Source organism: Triticum dicoccoides, chromosome 2B (genome assembly GCF_002162155.2).
Source record: "Triticum dicoccoides isolate Atlit2015 ecotype Zavitan chromosome 2B, WEW_v2.0, whole genome shotgun sequence".
Classification (NCBI taxonomy): Eukaryota; Viridiplantae; Streptophyta; class Magnoliopsida; order Poales; family Poaceae; genus Triticum; species Triticum dicoccoides.
The window spans coordinates 676,436,088-676,455,816 of record NC_041383.1 but is presented as its reverse complement, the minus strand read 5'-3'; the positions used below and the strand labels follow the sequence as shown (position 1 = coordinate 676,455,816).

At 43.2% G+C, this 19,729-nt stretch overlaps 2 protein-coding genes across 5 annotated transcripts in view; both read right to left on the bottom strand.

The window, feature by feature from the left end:
• Nucleotides 1-1,008: 1,008 nt before the first annotated feature.
• Nucleotides 1,009-3,842, bottom strand: LOC119361132 (E3 ubiquitin-protein ligase RNF14-like). The gene is made up of 7 exons (XM_037626491.1): nucleotides 3,564-3,842; nucleotides 3,253-3,327; nucleotides 2,605-3,154; nucleotides 2,117-2,502; nucleotides 1,494-1,696; nucleotides 1,239-1,392; nucleotides 1,009-1,140 (listed from the first exon to the last, which is right to left on the bottom strand). The coding sequence occupies exons 1-7, from the start codon at nucleotides 3,840-3,842 to the stop codon at nucleotides 1,009-1,011; spliced, it is 1,779 nt and encodes a 592-aa protein (XP_037482388.1).
• A 433-nt stretch (nucleotides 3,843-4,275) lies between these two features.
• Nucleotides 4,276-19,729, bottom strand: part of LOC119365549 — an 18,671-nt gene continuing 3,217 nt past the window's right edge. For 3 of the 4 annotated variants that reach the window (XR_005175591.1, XR_005175589.1, XM_037631187.1), the window contains exons 3-4: nucleotides 19,061-19,150; nucleotides 18,282-18,338 (exon numbers count right to left, since the gene is read on the bottom strand). Coding sequence is in view for 1 of the 4 variants with exons in the window: in XM_037631187.1 (XP_037487084.1) it covers nucleotides 19,108-19,150 (43 nt within the window). In the remaining 3 variants the exon portion in view is untranslated. Of the gene's footprint in view, nucleotides 4,714-18,281; nucleotides 18,339-19,060; nucleotides 19,151-19,729 lie in introns of those variants that run through there. The other variant, XR_005175590.1, reaches the window with a different exon arrangement.

The following is a 19,729-nucleotide window of genomic DNA, read 5'->3' as shown; positions in this document are numbered from 1 at the left end:
GATCCAGTTACATGGATTGGACGATGGCGGCATCACGTCGTCGTTACCCTTCATGAAGGCGTCGTCTTGCTTGCTCGTGCCAGCTACTGTTTTCGAGTTTTGGGGCATCATGGTTGTTTCCTGAATAGAGCCCACCAAATATACTTCAAATCATTTATTTTGACGTTTAACTTATTGGATTAGAGGTGATGTTCTGAATTTTTACACTGAGTGGCTTACTATGTGATACCGCATTTCTTCTTTGTTACAACTGACATAGATGAACTATTCTTGAGATATAATATTTTTTTGCTACAATGCTTTGAAGGCATTTCTATCAGATCTTTGCTTCCAGTGCCAAATGGAAAACGTGTATACAAATGGTATTGAATTCTAGTTTGTCATGAAACCATGTTACAGGAAGGCCGAATGACAATGTCACATGCTCCAACTTGGAGTTAAGGCACAATGGGAGACTTTGGAAGAAAAAACTCGTACATCTGATCCACAGTTAAGGATAGATTATCTCGGCGCAAGATGATACTCCCTCTGTAAAGTGTAAACTGATATAGAAGTGTTTAGATCATTATTTTAGTGATCTAAACGCTCTTATATTAGTTTACAGAGGGAGTACTATCAACAGTAATTAAGCGAACCACATGGAGATGGTGGCAATGTTGACATTGAACTGTCTGGTAGTCCCTGTACAAGGTGTTGGCACAAAATGCTCTGCCGCCGACAAATAAGCTTTCGTCGCAAAAAATAGATAAGTAGCAAGACAGATGAAAGAGTACTATCACGAACGGAATTGACCATGCATGATCTCATATACAACATGTACCAACTGTCCAACTTAGTCACCCTTGCTTGTAATACTCCCTCCGTCCGGAAATACTTGTCATCAAAATGGATAAAAGGGGATGTATCTAGAATCATATATCGTGTTTAATCAACTAATCGGAATACATCAAACATATAGAAGTTTTAATCTGCAAAACTGCAACAATGAGAGCACAGGTATGATCGAGGCTAGAACTTTATCCCCACGCATTGCGGTGAACCCCAGTGCTCGCTCTGCATCCCGGTAAACTGGACCTGCTTTCTGCACATCGTGCAATAGGTGGCTTGGCACACCCAGCAGAAAATATACTTATCGTCGCCCTGGATGCACGCGGCCATTGGTCAGATGCAATAGAGACAAACCTGCTTGCATTCATGCCATCTTACGGACTGAAAAAGATAGGGTCTCATTATATTACCATGTAAATCTTTTGACGGCATTTCGGGCATTTCACGGTGCTGCCTACCGGCTGGCTTTGAACTCGCATGCGGTTTCCGGTTTCGAGTTGTTCCAGGCGCTTCCGCCAGTCCATCGTGTCCTTTTCCTTCTCCGCAAAGAGGTCACAGTTCCTACTGCAGTTTGTCACAAATCATACACGCATAAAGATAAGTAAGCTTGAGACCCCCTGTTTTTTCTCTAAAAAGACCCTGGATATCTCAGACGACTGGCCTACCTGAAATGGGCATAGCCAGCGATGATAGCCTTACCGCAGAGGAAACAGAATGCCTGACCACAACTGATGCACACCACCTTGTTGCAACCTTCGGTTTTGCTGATGGTCATTCTGCATTTTGGACATGACCTAGCATCGTTGTAAAGCTCCTTGATGCTCATCAGTTCCTCCACCATCTCTCTTGCGCTCATCTTGCCAGCTGCCTGCCGAGTGCCGACATAAAATGGAGGACAAGAGGTGGGAGATATTCAGTAACTTGAAATTAAATTTTATCCGACGGCCAATTAGACTGGTAGGGTAGTAATGCGACGAGGAGATGCCAAAAGCATACGAGACTCTTCAAAGATCTATTATAGATGGCAAATGAAATGTATATTTGAAGGATTTACCAACAAACCGCAAGTTGTTTTGTAGTAGTATAATAGTAATGCAATTTTTTTTTTGAAAAGGAGGAAGTTTGGAACACAAAATAACTTAGTCTCAGTCACCGTCCAACCCCACAACATTTTACTGAAATTTTAGCCATGTAAGTGAAAAAACAGTAAAAGTTGTGCACTAGAGACCGTAAACGGTAAAAAATGACTTATATTTTGGGAAAGAGGGAGTAAGAGATGCATTTATACCTGTCGCTGCCGGATCTTTTCTTCTAGAGTTAGGCACTGCTTCCCTGGATGGCGAGAATCCTTGCACAACGAGCAGAAGACAAAGCAACATTTTGGACACTGCGCATTGTTATCCTCATCTTCCAAGCAACCAATTGCACATCTTGGACAATGAACCACGTCTGACATCGAGTCCAATGCTTTCTCAAGAGTAAGCCTATCCCAGCGTTCGAACTCTTCCTCGCCGAGAAGCCTCTTTAACAAATACGGTGGAATAAAAGCAGTGCACTTGGTATCAGGGCATATCAACTGAAACAGAGTACCTTCCTTCACATGCATCTTGCATAATGTCTCCATGCACTTGACACAAAAGAAGTGCTCGCACGGAAGTCTGATGAAATTTGAACCTAATTGTTTCAAAATTAAAGTTAGTTTACCAGGGAAGAAATTTAATGATCCTAATTCAGTTTCTTATAAGAAGCTTAATTAGAAAAGTCAAAATGGCCTACCATTAGTCTGGTTAAGGCAAATCATGCACATATGGAGATCCTCAAGAAAAACTTGATAGCACTTCGTACTACTGTAACTGAGCATGGAAGGGATTACAGACTCCAACGAGAGACTTCTCGAGATCGCACGGTTATCTCCTTTGTGCGTAGGAACATCTGGACCTAATGTTATTGTGCGATCAAACCCGAGGTGCGGCAAAGAAGAACTACGTATCCACTCAACCCATGGATATACCACTTCTTGCCCCGGCAGCTCTGCCCAGATGGTGTCAAGCATCTCACAGAGTCGAGAAACATCAGGCCCATCCATCCATTTAGCAGTGACAACAAAATGCGGGGGATCTTTGCTAGGATATGACTGGGGAAACACACATGTCAATACCAAAGGGGGCAGGTGCTCAAAGCTGCAAGAGTAGGAGAAGTTATCCGGTTCGTCCTCGTGTTGTTCTGTACTGTCATCAAGGCAACATCCATCTCTTGCATGTTCATTATCTGAAGAAAACTTGGCGCATACTTCGGGCCCATCTTGCAAATCATAGCGTATGTAAATCTGCAATTCAAGTTTTTTTTTTGGAGAAACCATTAGACAAAAATCATCATCAGCATCCAAGAAGAGGTGAAATGACACTGAAGGCCAACAAAGCAAACCTGGAAATAGCGGAGCCCTGCTTTGCTTTCGAATTCGATTAGGTCATCCCCATATATTGCTTCCAACGCCATCAGCTGCAGTGAGATATCATGTGAGAAAACAAACACATTGTGCGTATATTCCTCCCAGCAACTGTCTAAAACTGAAGAGAAAAATCCCTCTGAACCACTTAATAAGTACTCTAGTACCAAATTCCGACGTATGGCCGTATGCATCTGTCGGATGGAGAGGCCGGGATGATCCTCCTTCTCAAAAAATAGAAAAAATTCCAACGTAGTCAGAACATAGTAAGTAGATTAGTGCACTCGACCTCGTCCTCCTGTCGCTGCAGGTTGTCTCGTATCTCATCCTGCCCGGCCTCCTCAGCGCGAAGGCCAACTCCCGCCGCCGTCGCCTCCTCCAACCTCGATCCCGCCTCGGCCACCGCCGCCCACGGGGAGTCCAGGTCGAGCACGTCCTCCTCGCCGCCACCATCACGCGACAACGGCCTCCACGCCTCGGCCGAGGATCCCGTGCCGGGTTCATGGTTGGGTTCCAGCGTGCGCGACGACGACGAGGCGCCCGCGGACGTCGACGCTGTTGCTGCCATGGGGGCACACGAGAGCTCGGTTGATGGTTGGGCACCTGGACTCGCCGGGACAACTCACGCGCACATATTTCGTGTACCAAACGATCACTCCTACTCCGATACGAACTCTGGCAAAAAATTCTTTTCCGAACCTACCACTACTTGAATAGCAAAAAAAAAAAGTTATATATATATATATATATATATATATATATATATATATATACACACACCATTACTGAAATCTGCGACTTGATATTTCTATTCAACTGATAGACGTCCGCGTGCTACGTGCCCTGCGACATGCCCGTTGTTGCAAAATGCGCAAGTGCAATACAAACTATGTGCAGACCAATGAAGACAAAGCACGTAGCAACCATATCCCTACATTCGTTTTGCAACGTGTGGGAATTTTTTTTCTTTAATCGGTGCTATCCTAACATTTCTTTTAAGGAATTTTTTTATATATTCATCTTTAATTATGATAGTACATCAAACACTATAAATAAAAAATTACATCCAGATCCGTAGACCATCTAGCGACGACTACAAGTATTGAAGCGAGCCGAAGACGCCCCTCCCTCACCGATGCTGGGCAAAACTTGTTGGGACGCGACTAGGGAGCAAACATGTGCTCCCTGACGTTCCCTGGCACACACCCCATTTAAAGAAAGATTCCGCCCGTCCGTCCAAACACGAAAAAAAAAGAAAAGTTCAAGCACTTGGCCCCCTGTCCCGCGTAGCAACCCACACATCCCCGCCCGGATCATTTGCGGGAAAAGAACATGAGATCCCTTTTCCTTCCCATGCATCCGTCCTCCCAAATCTCGATCTGGATGAAAGCTCCATCTCGCGCCCGTCTCCTCTGATGGCCATGACCATGCATCAAGAACTGCAGAAAACAAAGAATGAACTCTCAACAGTTTCGTGTTTGCAAACTCAGCAGTAAAAGGGGCAATAAAAACCCACTCCACCCCCCACCCCCTTCAACAATAAAAAAGACAGTAAAAATCCTAAGAAAAAAGGTTCTAATTATTCAGGAAAAACAATAATCCAACAACAAAGAGTTGCCTAAAATAACCGAAATCCTAGTAAAATGGTTGTGATACACTTTTTGCTAGATTTGCATGATACTTTTGTGTGGCTTTTTGGTTAGAAAAGTTGTGTCGTGTTGTAGGCAATTTTCATAATGCTCGCTGAAAGTGCGTTATGTCGACTAGAGGGGGGGTGAATAGGCGATTTTTATGAATTCTTCACTGAGGAATTTGCCGGTGAGGAAATTCCTTAGCGAAGAACTGTTAGCAGCGGAATAAATACTCAAAAGTAAGCATAACAGAATACAAGCATGGTCATCATGATGAAATGAAGACTAGCACAGAGTACAGAAAGCGTAATCACAGGATAACACAAGATGAAGACAAACAGACTGAAGAAATTGAACTGAGGAAATTGAGAAAGTCTTCAGTCAAAGTCTTCAAACACATATATGAACAAACACTCAACACAACAATGAGGAAATGGAAGGGTTGAGGAAATGGAACCAGTTAGGTTGGTGAAGACAATGATTTGGTAGACCAGTTCCAACTGTTGTCTCAGTTGTACGTCTGGTTGGAGCGGCTGAGTATTTAAACTCGAGGACACGCAGTCTCGGACACCCAGTCACTGAGCACGCAGCTCAGGACACCCAGTCCTCACCGTATTCTCCTTGAACTAAGGTCACGCAGACCTCGTCCAATCACTCGTGGTAAGTCTTCAGGCGACTTCCAAACCTTCACAGACTTGGTCACTCGGCGATCCACAATTCCTCTTGGATGCTTTAGACCTTGACGCCTAACCGTCTGGAAGAAGCACAGCCTTCAAAGGTAACAAGCGTCGGATCCACGCAGGATCAATTTCTTCAATGATGCTCAATCACTTTGGGGTTTGTAGGTGTTTGGATTTGGGATTTTCCTCACTTGATGATTTTTGCTCAAAGTCCTCGGAGGATGGGTTGCTCTCAAATGACAAGTGTCAAGTTCTCTCAGAGCAGCCAACCAGCTAGTGGTTGTAGGGGGCGGCTATTTATAGCCTAGGGAGCAGCCCGACATGATAAGACATAAATGCCCCTCAATGATATGACCGTTAGGTGGATAAGATATTTTGGGACAGCTGGCGCGCAGCACAGCAACGGTCGGAAATTTGACTCTCAAATTCCTCAGGGCTATCATGTTCCTCACTGTGTAGGTAATTCGCACTGGCGAATTCCTAACTCCTCAGAACAAATTCATCAGCGACCAGAAGAACTTCGTTCCTGTCATTGAAGAAAGTGGCTGAACTGTATGAGATTTTCAAAGGCTTCACTCGAAGGGATTGGTAGGTGTAGGATTTTGAGTTGAGCATCACATGGAAATTTTTCCTTAGTATTTCCTCGACCCCCTTTAACAGTACGGTGTTTCCTACGACTCAAGAAGGAGAAAATGAAACTACGAAAACAAAAGTCTTCACGCTTCATGTTCCACAAATGAATACCAAGTCTTCAAGGTCACACCAATTTCTTCACTTCCAAAGTCTTCAGAAAGTCTTCAGAATATCAAAGTCTTCAGTTGAAGAACTTCATTTTTAGGGGTCGACTTTCTCTGTAAATATCGAACTCCTCATAGACTTATAGACCTGTGTACACTCACAAACGCATTAGTCGCTTAACCTATAAGTCTTCAATACATCAAAATCACTAAGGGGCACTAGATGCACTTACAATCTCCCCCTTTTTGGTGATTGATGACAACATAGGTTAAGTTTTGAACGGGGATAAACATATGAAGTGTATACACTGATATTGAGGAATTTGATTGCAAGATATAGAAGAACTCCCCCTGAAGATGTGCATAGTGAGGAATTTGCTTTTGAGGCATGCACATTTGAAGAATTGAATCATGGGGATCTCCCCCTATATCTTGTAATTCATACACGCATTTGATATATAGTATGAAGAATTTGAAATGCATGATGAAATATGGTGCCTGATGAGATTCAGCATGCGTCCAATGTCATTAACGAGGAATAAGCATGCAGAGCATAATGCAACAAAAGTATCAGCGCACCATCGGGTTTAAGATTACAACTCGATCCAAATAAAAGTTTCAGAAGAACGAGAGTTGTAACTTTAAAAAAATGCCCTTAATATAGACCCGCTTGAAGACTAACTCAGATTTCTCCCCCTTTGTCATCAAATGACCAAAAGGATTGAAACTGAGGACTAACGCCCCTGAAGAATTTCAAGTTGATGGAGGAGCGCCAGCGTTGTCGGGGTTGTTTGTTGGAGCAGGGCCTGCCGCAGTGTTGTCCAAATCTTCATACTCATCAGTGTCACGTGATGAAGAATAAGAGCTGGCCACCAAGGAAGGAACTTTGACCTTCTTGAATTTCTTCGGTGGAGGTGCAGACCAGTCAAATTCTTCCTTGAGACCCATATTCTTCAGATCAGCAGCGCTGTAGACATGAGAGAGAACAGCCCAGGTGCGGTTGAAGGTTTCATGGAGGTAGTATTGGTTTTTCTTCACTGCATTGTGTGTTGAGGTCATGTTGTGAAGAATTGAACCAAACTGACGCTTGACCCATTTATGATTGCGATCAACCTTCTGATGAAGACTGAGGAGTAACTCACAATCAGTCATCACCCTGGGTGCTGTGGCTTGAGGATTTTGCTTGGCTCAGGTATTGGCGGCAGAGTCATGTGTGGCAGAATCGTCATTGGTAGAGTAAGATGCAGCTTTGCGAAATTGACCATCCAAAGGACGAATGCCTTCATCGATCACAGCAGCGGCCTTGCCTTTATCATCAGCTGATGAAACTGTCCATTTGAGGACTTCAATGGGAGGCAAGTAGCTACCGTGGTTCAGAGTGTTAGCTTTGTAATTCAGTGAAGATCTTGCCCTGATGAATCTCATGATCCAAGGAGCATAGGGCTTCAGCTCGAATGGTGACATAGCAATATTGGCCAGAGTCCTCATGAGGAAATCATGGAAGTTGACGGGAACACCATGAATGAAAAGCATATTCTTCATGATGCCAATGACTTCTTCATCATTTGAGTCGTGGCCTTTGATAGGACTCATTGTCTTCGTCAGAATTCGATAGACAGTCCGAGGCACATAGAGTAATTCCTTGACGAGGAATTTGGTTCGTGGGGCCTGCCTTGGCTTCAATGGCTTCATCAGCACTTGCATATAGTAATTTGAAAGTTCTGGTTCGTTGTAGATACAACGAGCATCATCAAGTGGAGACTGAGTGGTGGAGCACGAAGCAATTCAGTTGCAGGTGCCTTGTAGTGAGTATTTTCAGACATCTAGTCTAATACCCAGGAGTTCACGTCTTCAGCGTCTCCGATGATGTGCAGAGTTGCATAGAATTGAAGAATGAGTTCTTCATTCCAGTCACAGATATCAATGCAGAAATTCAGAAGTCCTGCGTCGTGAAGAACACTGAGGACTGGCTCAAAGCCGGGCAGAGACTCCATGTCCACATGAGAAATATGTGCATGATCGAAGACTTTGTCTTTGTTGAAAAGCACTGAGGAATAGAAATTGGCTTGGCTGGCAGTCCAGAAACGCCTCTTTCTTATGCAAGCAGAATCATATGGATTATAATCAGTGAAGAATGCGTGCTCGGCAAAGAAATCTTCAGCCTTGAACTTCTGTTTGCTTGAGAATGGATTCTTTTGCTTTGGCAGAGGGGTATCAGTGAGTTGCATCACCACCTCAGGAATCGCGAGCTCGGGTTCTTCAGGCTGAGGAATTTCTTGTTCCTCAACAGGTGCAATCTGAGGATCAGCAACAGCAGGTTCATCAGCACTAGTGGCTGGAATTTCTTCATGCACAGAGAGAGTGGGTTGAGTTTCTTCAGAGCCCATTTGAACTGTTGGTGCAGGGGACTGAGGAATCTGTTGGAGCAGGGTGAAGAGAGGAGTATTGGGATGTTGACTTTCCCAAAAGTCATCATTCATCACAGGTGTGGTGCATCCTATATCCACATCTTCATCTTCAATTTCCTCAACACCAGCCTCTTCAGCTGTGAACTGAGGCCTAGGTGAGGAAATGACTGGCGTTGAAGGGATTGCGTCCACTTCAATTTCTTCATCAATCTGCTCTGACGAAGCAGCAGAATGATGTTCTTCATCAGATCCGATGGGGATCTCATAGTCTTCTCCAAAAGGAACAAGGTCCTTTGACGACATGGAGGAAACCGGAACAGCATCAATTGGATTTTCGAGTGAGCTGGTCATTGGCTTCATTTTCTTCGCAGCCGAAGAATTTGACACAACTGATGCCTTCCTTTTCTTCACTGCAGCTCGCTCTGCAGCCTTGGTTTTCTTCACATCAAATGCACATGGAAGAATTGGAGTTGGTGTAGGTGCAGATGGAGCTGAGGAATCTGGTTGATTTTCTTCAGGCGCAACTGATGCAGTTGCCCTGACTTCTTCAGTTTCTTCAGGCGCACCACTAGTGGATGCCCTGGCAATTTCTTCAGCGGCTGGAATGGGATCATCAACCCTGGAACTAGCATTTTCATCAGCAGCCTGAACTTCATCAACGGTGCTGGCATGTTCTTCAGTCGGCTGAGCTGAGGCTTCAGCCTGAGGAATTTCATGTTGCGTTGAGGCTGCAACATTGGTGAATTTCTTCGTCAGGTTGACGAATCTGACCTTGGCCCCTTGCCAATCAGTATAATAAGCATCGAAGTTTTTGCTGAGAGTCTTGAATTTCAGTCTGGACCTTGAGAAGTTCTTCAGGTGTCATTTTGACAACGTTTTTCTTCAGGAACTTCTCCTTTCTGTATTGAGCTTTCTTGATCTCTCTTGCCTTTTCAAACTTCCATTTCCCTTCAGTGATGAAATGGGTCAGCATGTGATTTTGACCAGCGGTCAGATGGAAATCAGGCATGGGGGTGTTTGGATCCTTGTGCCAGAGATCAATACAATCGAGGATTTCCCTCGGATCCAACAGCAGTGGCACAGATGTGCCTTTGGCTCTAGCGGCCTTCACCTGTCTGTCTCTGATGATTTCTGCAAGTTCATCATCAGAAGCTTCATCATCAGAAGGCACATGGAATGCGACCTGTTTCTTCTTTGGACTTGGCCGATGACCTCGTCCAGCTGTTGCTTTGGTCTTCAGCAGAGTCGGGCCAGATGATGAAATTGGTGCAGCTGAGGAACTTGCTGAGACACCAGAGGCAATCGAGAAACCAGCAGTCCTTTGACATGTAGTCAGATGCACAGGAGCTGAGGACTTTGTCGGAACTGCTGAGGACTTGGGAGGAGCAGGAGCAGTGTGAGGAATTTGCCGTGAGGGCGCTGCTGAGGAACATGGCCGTGAGGGCGCTGATGGTGAAGCACTTGGCTTACGAGCAGGCTTCTTTGGCATGGAATTCCTCGGTTGGACCGAGGCCTCAGTAGCAGTAGCAGTGGCAGAATCCTCATTGAATTTCTTCATTGCCTCTTTGGCTTGTCTTGCCAATTTGGCTTGGCGCTTAGCCCATTCTTCAGGAAAGTCCTCACCACGTTTGATGCTAGTGGGATCAGCTACTTGGCCAGGTGCCAATGGAGCTCTTGGGCACAGAGGATTGAGGGCGAATTTCTTCATGTACTTTGGAGTCACATATCTGTATTCCCTCCATTCCCTTGCCCATCTCCGTTCAATCTTCTGAATGCGCACCTTGCGCTGATTTTTGTTTTCTTTGCCATATTTTGCTTCATCAGGTGTGCAATAGTCAGCATAAATTTCCTCAGGGATTTCAAACGCAGTCATAACCTCAGGTTTCTTTCCTCCTTTCTGCGGCTTCTTACCATCTGCCATATTCTTCAGTTGAGGAATTTGAACAAATGAGTTCTCTGAAGAAGTATGCAGTTTTTCTTCGAGGAACGCTGTAAATGAGTTAAGTTGATGAGAACCTAGTGATTCAGCAGCAGACATGAGTACCTGTGAACAGAGTACAGGTGCGAGGAATTTGGAGAGGTCATATGCGTTTTGAGAAGGTTTTTGAAAAGAACAAATTTTGAGGAATTTGACCAGATGAACCTTGAGGAATTTCACTAAGCGTTCTTGTCTTAGGTTCCAGAGTTGTATAGATCGAGGATCTACACAATTGAGGAATCTTGAGGAAAATCATTGCTTAGAGAAACGAATCAAGAGCATAGTTTGTTTGAGGTGTTCATATATGTGAAGATTTGAAGAATAAACACCTTTGAAGATTTTCAGGAAAGCTTGAGAATCAAAGCGAGTAATAAAAGTAACTTTTAATTACCCGAAATGAAGAACACGACGAACTGAGAAGAACAGACGGGAAGTTCGTCAGGTTAGATCTTCCTTGCCCTAACTTGGCGGAGGAAGACAGCTACGGCGGCGGCGGAGTGAAGATTTCCGCGGTCTGCGTGAGTACGGCGGCGACGAGATCGAGGCAGCGAAGCTCTTCCTCACCAGCGACGATGGAGTAGCGGTGGCGCTAGGGTTTGAGGAGCTCGAGCAGGAGAGAGAGGTCGAGCGGAGTAAATGAAGTGAGGAAGGGGAGAGAGGTATTTATAGACACGGTGAAAAACTGTTCGCCCGAAGATTTAGGACGAACGTGCCCCTGCCCTTTCTCCTTCACGCGACATGTGTCACCCACATACTGTGTAGTGAAGATCGTGTACGATCGTGGGTGAATGGAATAATGCATCGTGGGATGCGGAACAGTTTGAGCGGCAAAACCGAAAATTTGGATAAGATTTGTTTTAAAGTTTCGTTTGCAATTCTTCAGCTGACAAGGACACAATGAAGATTTTGAACGAGTTTCAATTAGAACGCACATGAAGAATTTGTGAATAGATTGGGTTGAGTATAGCATAGAGGGGGAAGGGTCCGATCACATTCACTTAGCAGAAAAAGCAACTTGAAGAAATAGCTATAAGTGAATGCTGTAGAGGATATAAACTCATATATATATATATATACCCAATGAAGAAAAACAAAGGGAACAGTGAAGATTTTGCAAAGTTGAAGAATTTGAAAAACTGAAGATTTTCAAAACTGAGGAAAAACTCAAATTGAAGATTTTCAACTTTTTGTGGTGGCGTGACCCACCGTATAAGAATGATGATTTCAAACACCGCGTACAATTGTCGTAGGGTTCTGAGAATCAAATTCTTCATTAATTTCTTCACACTTAGAGTGTTATTCTTCATTGATTGAAGAAAAACGTTTCTTCATGTGTTGCACATCTAAGTCATCAATTTTGCATAAGTGTTAGGATGTGTGTCCTTTTTCAAAGAACATTCGAAGATTCTAAGATATTTAGCTCACACCGCAACTTGCTAAATCTCTTCTCATGCAAGGGCTTAGTGAAGATATCAGCTAGCTGTTCTTCAGTCTTCACGTGCTCGATAGAGATGTCGCCCTTCAACACATGATCACGAAGAAAATGATGACGAATCTGAATGTGCTTTGTCTTCGAGTGCTGAACTGGGTTGTGAGCAATCTTGATGGCACTCTCATTGTCGCATAGTAGAGGCACATTCTTCACGTTGACGCCATAGTCCTTGAGTGTTTGCTTCATCCAAAGCAGTTGAGCATAGCAAGAGCCAGCAGCAATGTATTCAGCTTCCGCAGTAGACAGTGAGACGCAGTTCTGTTTCTTCAAGAACCAACAGACCAAAGATCGTCCGAGGAAATGACAAGTGCCAGAAGTTGACTTGCGGTCCACACGATCACCAGCATAGTCAGAGTCAGAATATCCAATGAGATCAAAAACAGAGCCCTTGGGGTACCATAATCCTAGTGTTGGTGTGTGAGCTAGATATCAAAGAATATGCTTCACAGCCTTATGGTGTGATTCCTTTGGTGCAGCTTGAAATCGGGCACACATGCAAACACTAAGCATTATATCTGGCCTAGATGCACATAAGTACAATAAAGAACCAATCATGGAGCGGTATACCTTGTGATCGAAGTCAATACCATTTTCATCAGTGCATAGATTGCCTTTTGTGGGCATAGGAATTTTGACGCCTTTGCAATCTTGCATGCCGAATTTCCTCAGTACATCTTTGAGGTATTTCTCCTGAGATATGAATATGCCATTGCGCTGTTGACGAATTTGAAGACCTAAGAAGAATTTCAACTCTCCCATCATAGACATTTGATATTCTTCACTCATCATATAGGCAAATTCATCACTATAACGTTGGTCAGTACAGCCAAAGATAATATCGTCAACATATATTTGGCACATAAACAGTTCACCATCATAAGATTTAGTAAAGAGAGTAGGGTCGAGTGAACCGGGTGTGAAGCCATTCTTCACGAAGAATTCCTTCAATGTATCATACCACGCCCGAGGGGCTTGCTTGAGGCCATAGAGAGCCTTATTAAGCTTGAAGACTTTGTCAGGATTCTTTGGATCTTCAAAACCTGGGGGTTGAGCAACATATACTTCTTCCTCAAGCTTACCATTGAGGAATGCACTTTTCACATCCATTTGATATAAGATGATATCATGATGATTAGCATAAGCAAGCAATATGCGAATAGCCTCAAGTCTAGCAATAGGTGCAAAAGTTTCATCGAAATCAATTCCTTCAACCTGTGTGTAGTATTGAGCTACTAGTCGTGCCTTATTCCTTACCACAAGGCCATTTTTATCTTGCTTGTTGCGGTAGATCCACTTTGTGCCAATGATATTATGCTTGTGAGAATCTGGACGTTTGACCAGTTCCCAGACATTGTTGAGCTCGAACTGATGTAATTCTTCTTGCATAGCCTGAATCCACTCCGGCTCCAAAAATGCTTCATCTACCTTAGTGGGCTCTGTAATAGAGACAAAAGCATAGTGCCCACAAAAGTTAGACAAATGTGAAGCTTTTGAGCGTGTGAGAGGACCTGGCGCTTCAATGTCATTGATGATCTTGTCAACTTGTACTTCTTTTGCAACGCGAGGATGAGCTGGTTGACGTCGAGGTATTTGATCATTTTCCTCAGCACCATTGACTTCATCATTATCTTCAAGTGCGTCAGCTCGACGTTCTTCGCGTACTGGAATGAATTCTTCAGCAAGTTCTTCAGTAGGAATGACATCCTCAGTCGCCTTGAACTTGATAGAATCCTTAGGTGCTGGTTCATCTAACACAGAAGGTAGGTGCTCTCTTTGCGAGCCATTAGTTTCATCGAACCGCACATCTACAGTTTCAACAATCTTGTGAAGAGCGATGTTGAAGACTCTGTAGGTGTGCGAGTCCTTTCCGTAACCAAGCATAAAACCTTCATGTGCTTTCGGTGCAAATTTAGAATTGTGGTGAGGATCTCTAATCCAACATTTAGCACCGAAGACTTTGAAATAACTCACATTGGGTTTCTTGTCAGTGAGGAGTTCATAGGCCGTCTTCTTGAAGAATTTGTGAAGATATACTCTGTTGATGATGTGGCACGCAGTATCAATTGCATCAATCCAAAAACGATGAGGCGTTTTGTATTCATCAAGCATAGTGCGAGCCATCTCAACAAGAGTTCTGTTCTTGCGCTCCACGACGCCATTTTGCTGAGGAGTATAAGGAGCAGATAACTCATGAGTAATACCAAGTTCATCAAGATAGTCATCAAGACCAGAATTCTTGAACTCAGTTCCATTGTCACTTTTGATGTGCTTGATCTTCACACCAAAGTTGGTTGAAGCCCTCGAAGAAAATCGTTTGAAGACTTCCTGCACTTCATGTTTGTAAGTAACAATGTGTACCCATGTATATCGAGAGTAATCATCAACAATGACAAAACCATATAGAGAAGCAGCATTAGTGACTGCTGAGTAATGATTAGGTCCAAAGAGGTCCATGTGAAGCAATTCGAATGGACGAGTAGTGGTCATGATAGTCTTCGCTGGATGCTTGGCCTTGGTCATTTTTCCAGCTTCACAGGCTCCGCATAAGTGATCCTTGAGGAATTTGACATTCTCAATGCCAATGACATGCTTCTTCTTCGCAAGCGTGTGCAAATTCCTCATGCCTGCGTGACCAAGTCGTCGATGCCATAGCCAGCCTTCTGAAGCTTTTGCAAGTAGAGACACGGCTGGTTGTGGTCCTGTAGAAAAATCAACAATATACAAATCTCCTCTCCTAAAGCCTTCGAAGACTTACTTTTTCCTTCGTCAGCAAAGATGATATGCTTCAGATGTGACGATGTTAAAGGAGCATCCATCAAGAGATTCTTGTCACCAGTCATGTGATTTGTACATCCACTATCGAGGACCCATTCAGTGGTTTTGGGTTGATCATCCTGCAGATGAATTAGTGTAACTTACAATCTCATATGCTTCGTCAGTGAAGAATATGATATCAAGTTCATCAGATGAATTTCATCAAGCGGTAAACAGATATAGCAGTATGAGGACGTGTGAAATGAAAGTTCATTTCATCATGGTTAGCCTGCGTCCTTTCAGGCATTTTTGTCAGGTCCCCAGCAAATTCTTCAGACGTTAAGGCACGTCTGGAGACCTGACCCTGCAGAAGAGATTAGTTCTTTTTCTTCACCACCCACATCTGAAGGGGTGGCAAAGAGTTAATCACTCTGCGAGCACCATATGAGAATGGTGGCATAGAAGCCAAACCATTTCGTTTCACATAAGAGGGGTTAGGGTAAGCATATGAATAAGCAGAGAAATTCTTCGAGGACATATGAACATAATGATTTGAAGAATAATGTGCATATTCGTAGCCCTTAGCTCTATCCTGTGAAACAGAGTTGTTAGCACGATGATAATCATGTGAGGACTTTGATCCATTTGAGGAATTTGATCCACGTGAGGAATTTGGTCCATATGAGGACTTTGATCCATATGAAGAATTAGGTCCATATGAAGAGTTTGTTCTGGGGTTCCTATTCTTCACAGGTGGTGTCATGAGGACATTCACCTGAAGACTTTCAACATAACTTTTGGGAACCCAGATTTTCTTCATAGGGGAACCGTTCCTGCAGTTAGTCCCAACATATCTAGCAAATACTTCACCATTCTGATTTTTGAACAGTTTATAGTTGGAGTCAATTGACTCATCAGAAGAATGAGGAGATTCACATGTAAAGCCAGATAACATGGATGGATCAACTGGAGGTCCCTTTGCAGCAACCCATGAGGTTTTGGGGTACTGCTCAGGCTTCCAATATGTTCCATCAGCATTAAGTTTCCTCTCAAAGGCAATACCCTCTTTCCTAGGGTTTCTGTTGAGGATCTGCTTTTTGAGCAGATCACAAAGAATCTGATGCCCTTTGAGGCTTTTGTACATGCCTGTCGTGTACAGTTCCTTTAGCCCTGCATCGTCAGTCATACTAGCAATGTCCTCAGATGAGGAATTAGTGATAGCAGAGGCAGGTGAAGAATTTGTAATGGTTGAAGCATTGAATATTCAGGTGAAGAATTAGCAGATTCACGTTCAATGCACTTTAAGCATGGAGGAACAAATTCTTCCTGAGAAGTGCTGATTTCTTGAGCAAGTAATGAATCGCGCTCCTTCTGAAGATCTTCATAACTCACTCTTAGCTTCTCAAGATCTTGCTTTCTTTGAAGAAATTCATAAGAAAGTTTCTCATGATCAGATAAGAGAGTGTTATGATGACTTTGAAGGTTATCAAACCTAGACTGAAGTCTCTAAAGATTTTCAGTCAGGGCTTTAGTGCGATCCATTTCTTCGCCCAACATATCATCACTTTTGTCTAGCATGTTTTGAACCTTTTCAAAAGCCCTTTGTTGTTTTACAGCAATCTTTGCAAGTTTAGAGTAGCTGGGCTTGAGATTCTCGTCAGATTCATTTTCACTAGATTCAGAGGAGGTGTATTTGAGTACCTTTGCACCTTTTGCCATGAAGCAATAGGTGGGAGCGTAGTCATCATTATCTTCATCAGGCTTGTCGTTGGGGTCAGTTTCTTCAGTGTTGAAGATGGACTTGCTAACGAAAGCAGTAGCGAAGGCCAGACTCGCCACACCAGATTCGGATTCTTCAGACGCCTCCTCTTCCTCATTTTCCTCAGATTCAGCTTCAGAGTCCATTTCCTTGCCAATGAATGCCTGAGCCTTCTTGGAGCTGCCCTTCTTGTGAGATGAAGACTTTGAAGATTTTGATGATGAAGATTTTGACGATTTCTTCTTCTTCTTCGCATCATCAGAACTGTAATCCTTGTATTTCTTCTTCTTCAATTCCTTTTCCCACTGAGGACAATCTTGAATATAATGACCAGGTTTCTTGCATTTGTGGCACAGCCTTCTCTTATAGTCACTTGATGAGGAATCACTGCTTCTTGAGGATTTTACAAAGCGACCATGTCTTGAGAACTTCTGGAATTTCTTCACGAGCAGTGCTAGCTCCTGGCTCAATTCTTCAGGATCACCAAGGCTACTACCAGAGTCCTCACATTCAGACTCAGACACAACCTTGGCCTTCAGGGCACGTGGTTTGCCATAGCTCGAACCATAGAGATCTCTCTTTTCATCAAGCTGGAACTCGTGAGTATTTAGCCTTTCGAGGATATCGGCAGGATCAAGAGACTTGTAGTCAGCCCGTTCTTGTATCATCAGACCCAGAGTATCAAATGAGGAATCAAGCGATCTCAACAGTTTCTTCACCACCTCATGGTCAGTGATGTCAGTGGCATCGAGGGCTTGAAGCTCATTTGAGATGTCAGTGAGGCGATCAAAGGGTTGTTGGACATTTTCATTGTCGAGTCTTTTGAAGATTTTCAAAACTGAGGAAAAACTCAAATTGAAGATTTTTAACTTTTTGTGGTGGCGTGACCCACCGTATAAGAATGATGATTTCAAACACCGCGTACAATTGTCGTAGGGTTCTGAGAATCAAATTATTCATTAATTTCTTCACACTTAGAGTGTTATTCTTCATTGATTGAAGAAAAACGTTTCTTCATGTGTTGCACATCTAAGTCATCAATTTTGCATAAGTGTTAGGATGTGTGTCCTTTTTCAAAGAACATTCGAAGATTCTAAGATTCTAGGATGTGTTGGGACAGCTGGCGCGTAGCACAGCAACGGTCGGAAATTTGAATCTCAAATTCCTCAGGGCTATCATGTTCCTCACTGTGTAGGTAATTCGCACTGGCGAATTCCTAACTCCTCAGTCAGAACAAATTCATCAGCGACCAGAAGAACTTCGTCTCTGTCACTGAAGAAAGTGGCTGAACTGTATGAGATTTCCAAAGGCTTCACTCGAAGGGATTGGTAGGTGTAGGATTTTGAGTTGAGCATCACATGGAAATTTTTCCTTAGTATTTCCTCGACCCCCTTTAACAGTACGGTGTTTCCTATGACTCAAGAAGAAGAAAATGAAACTACAAAAACAAAAATCTTCACGCTTCATGTTCCACAAATGAATACCAAGTCTTCAAGGTCACACCAATTTCTTCACTTTCAAAGTCTTCAGAAAGTCTTCAGAATATTAAAGTCTTCAGTTGAAGAACTTCATTTTTAAGGGTCGACTTTCTCTGTAAATATCAAACTCCTCATAGACTTATAGACCTGTGTACACTCACAAACGCATTAGTCGCTTAACTTATAAGTCTTCAATACACCAAAATCACTAAGGGGCACTAGATGCACTTACACTCGCAGGCAACTTCTGTTTTTGAAAAAGAAAAATCAACGGTAGGATAGTGTTTTGGGCTGTTTTTTGCTCGGGCAAGTTGTGCTTGTTGTGTAGGCAAATTTTAAGACTTAAACATATTTATGCAGTCAGCTTATTAGTTTGTTGCCAAAAAAGGGAAATCAAAAGCACGTCTTCCATATAAGTTTCTGGCAACTTCCTTTTTTGCTGAACGAAAAAGCTAACAACCACCTACTGGGGATGCATAAAAAATGTTGAAAAGCTCTGGGGATTGTGCAAAGTTCACTTGGAAGTTGTTGGTGAAAAAAATTTGCTTGCGAAAGGGGGGGGGGTCGGGGCCAAAAAGCAAGTCTTGATGTGATGTAGGAAATTAGCATATAAGTTTCAGGCAACTCCCTTTATTTGCTGGAACAAAAAAAACTAACAGCCAACTACTGAGGAGACAGAAAAAACTAGTTGGAAAGCTATTGGGGCTGTGTGAAATTTATCTGGAAGTGGCTAGCAAAGCTTCTTGTTTGCAGAGAGGAAAAATAAAATGCAAGTCCTGTCGAAATGTAGGCAAAATGCGTATAAGTTTGAGGCAACTCCTCTTTTTTTGCCGAAACAAAGAAGTTGGATAGCTTTGTGCGAAGCCTACCTGAAAGTGGATGTTGAAGCTTCTTGCTTGGGCGTGTGCATAAAACCTCAAAAATGATGCCTTGACATCGTTTTAGAATTTAGTGAGGCCCTACAAAACAAAACAAACAATTTGTTTAGGCAAGAATATCTACGAAACCACACTTACAGAACTTATGTGATTTAGGCAATTACTATTTACATGTAGACAACTTATCCTAGTGGAAATAACAACTTTGAGCAAATAAAATCAATTTTTGCTACAAAATATCTCTAGGCAATTCACGCCAACTTCTCTAGCAATTAACTACCATATTATGCGTTGGGCAAGTTTTGGGCGAAATAAAACCCAACGCTTCTTGGGAGCAGATCTTTGGGCAACTCATGCCAGCATCTCTAGCAACTAACTATTATGTGTTGGGCAAGTTTTGGACACTTTTGGCTCAAATCATAGACGATTCCAGCCCCCACATCTCGAGAGCGGATCTTTGGGCAACTCACGCCAGCATCTCTAACAACTAACTATTATGTGTTGGGCAAGTTTTGGACACTTTCGGCTCAAATCATAGACGATTCCAGCCCCCACATCTCGAGAGCGGATCTTTGGGCAACTCACGCCAGCATCTCTAACAACTAACTATTATGTGTTGGGCAAGTTTTCAACACTTTCGGCTCAAATCATAATAGACGA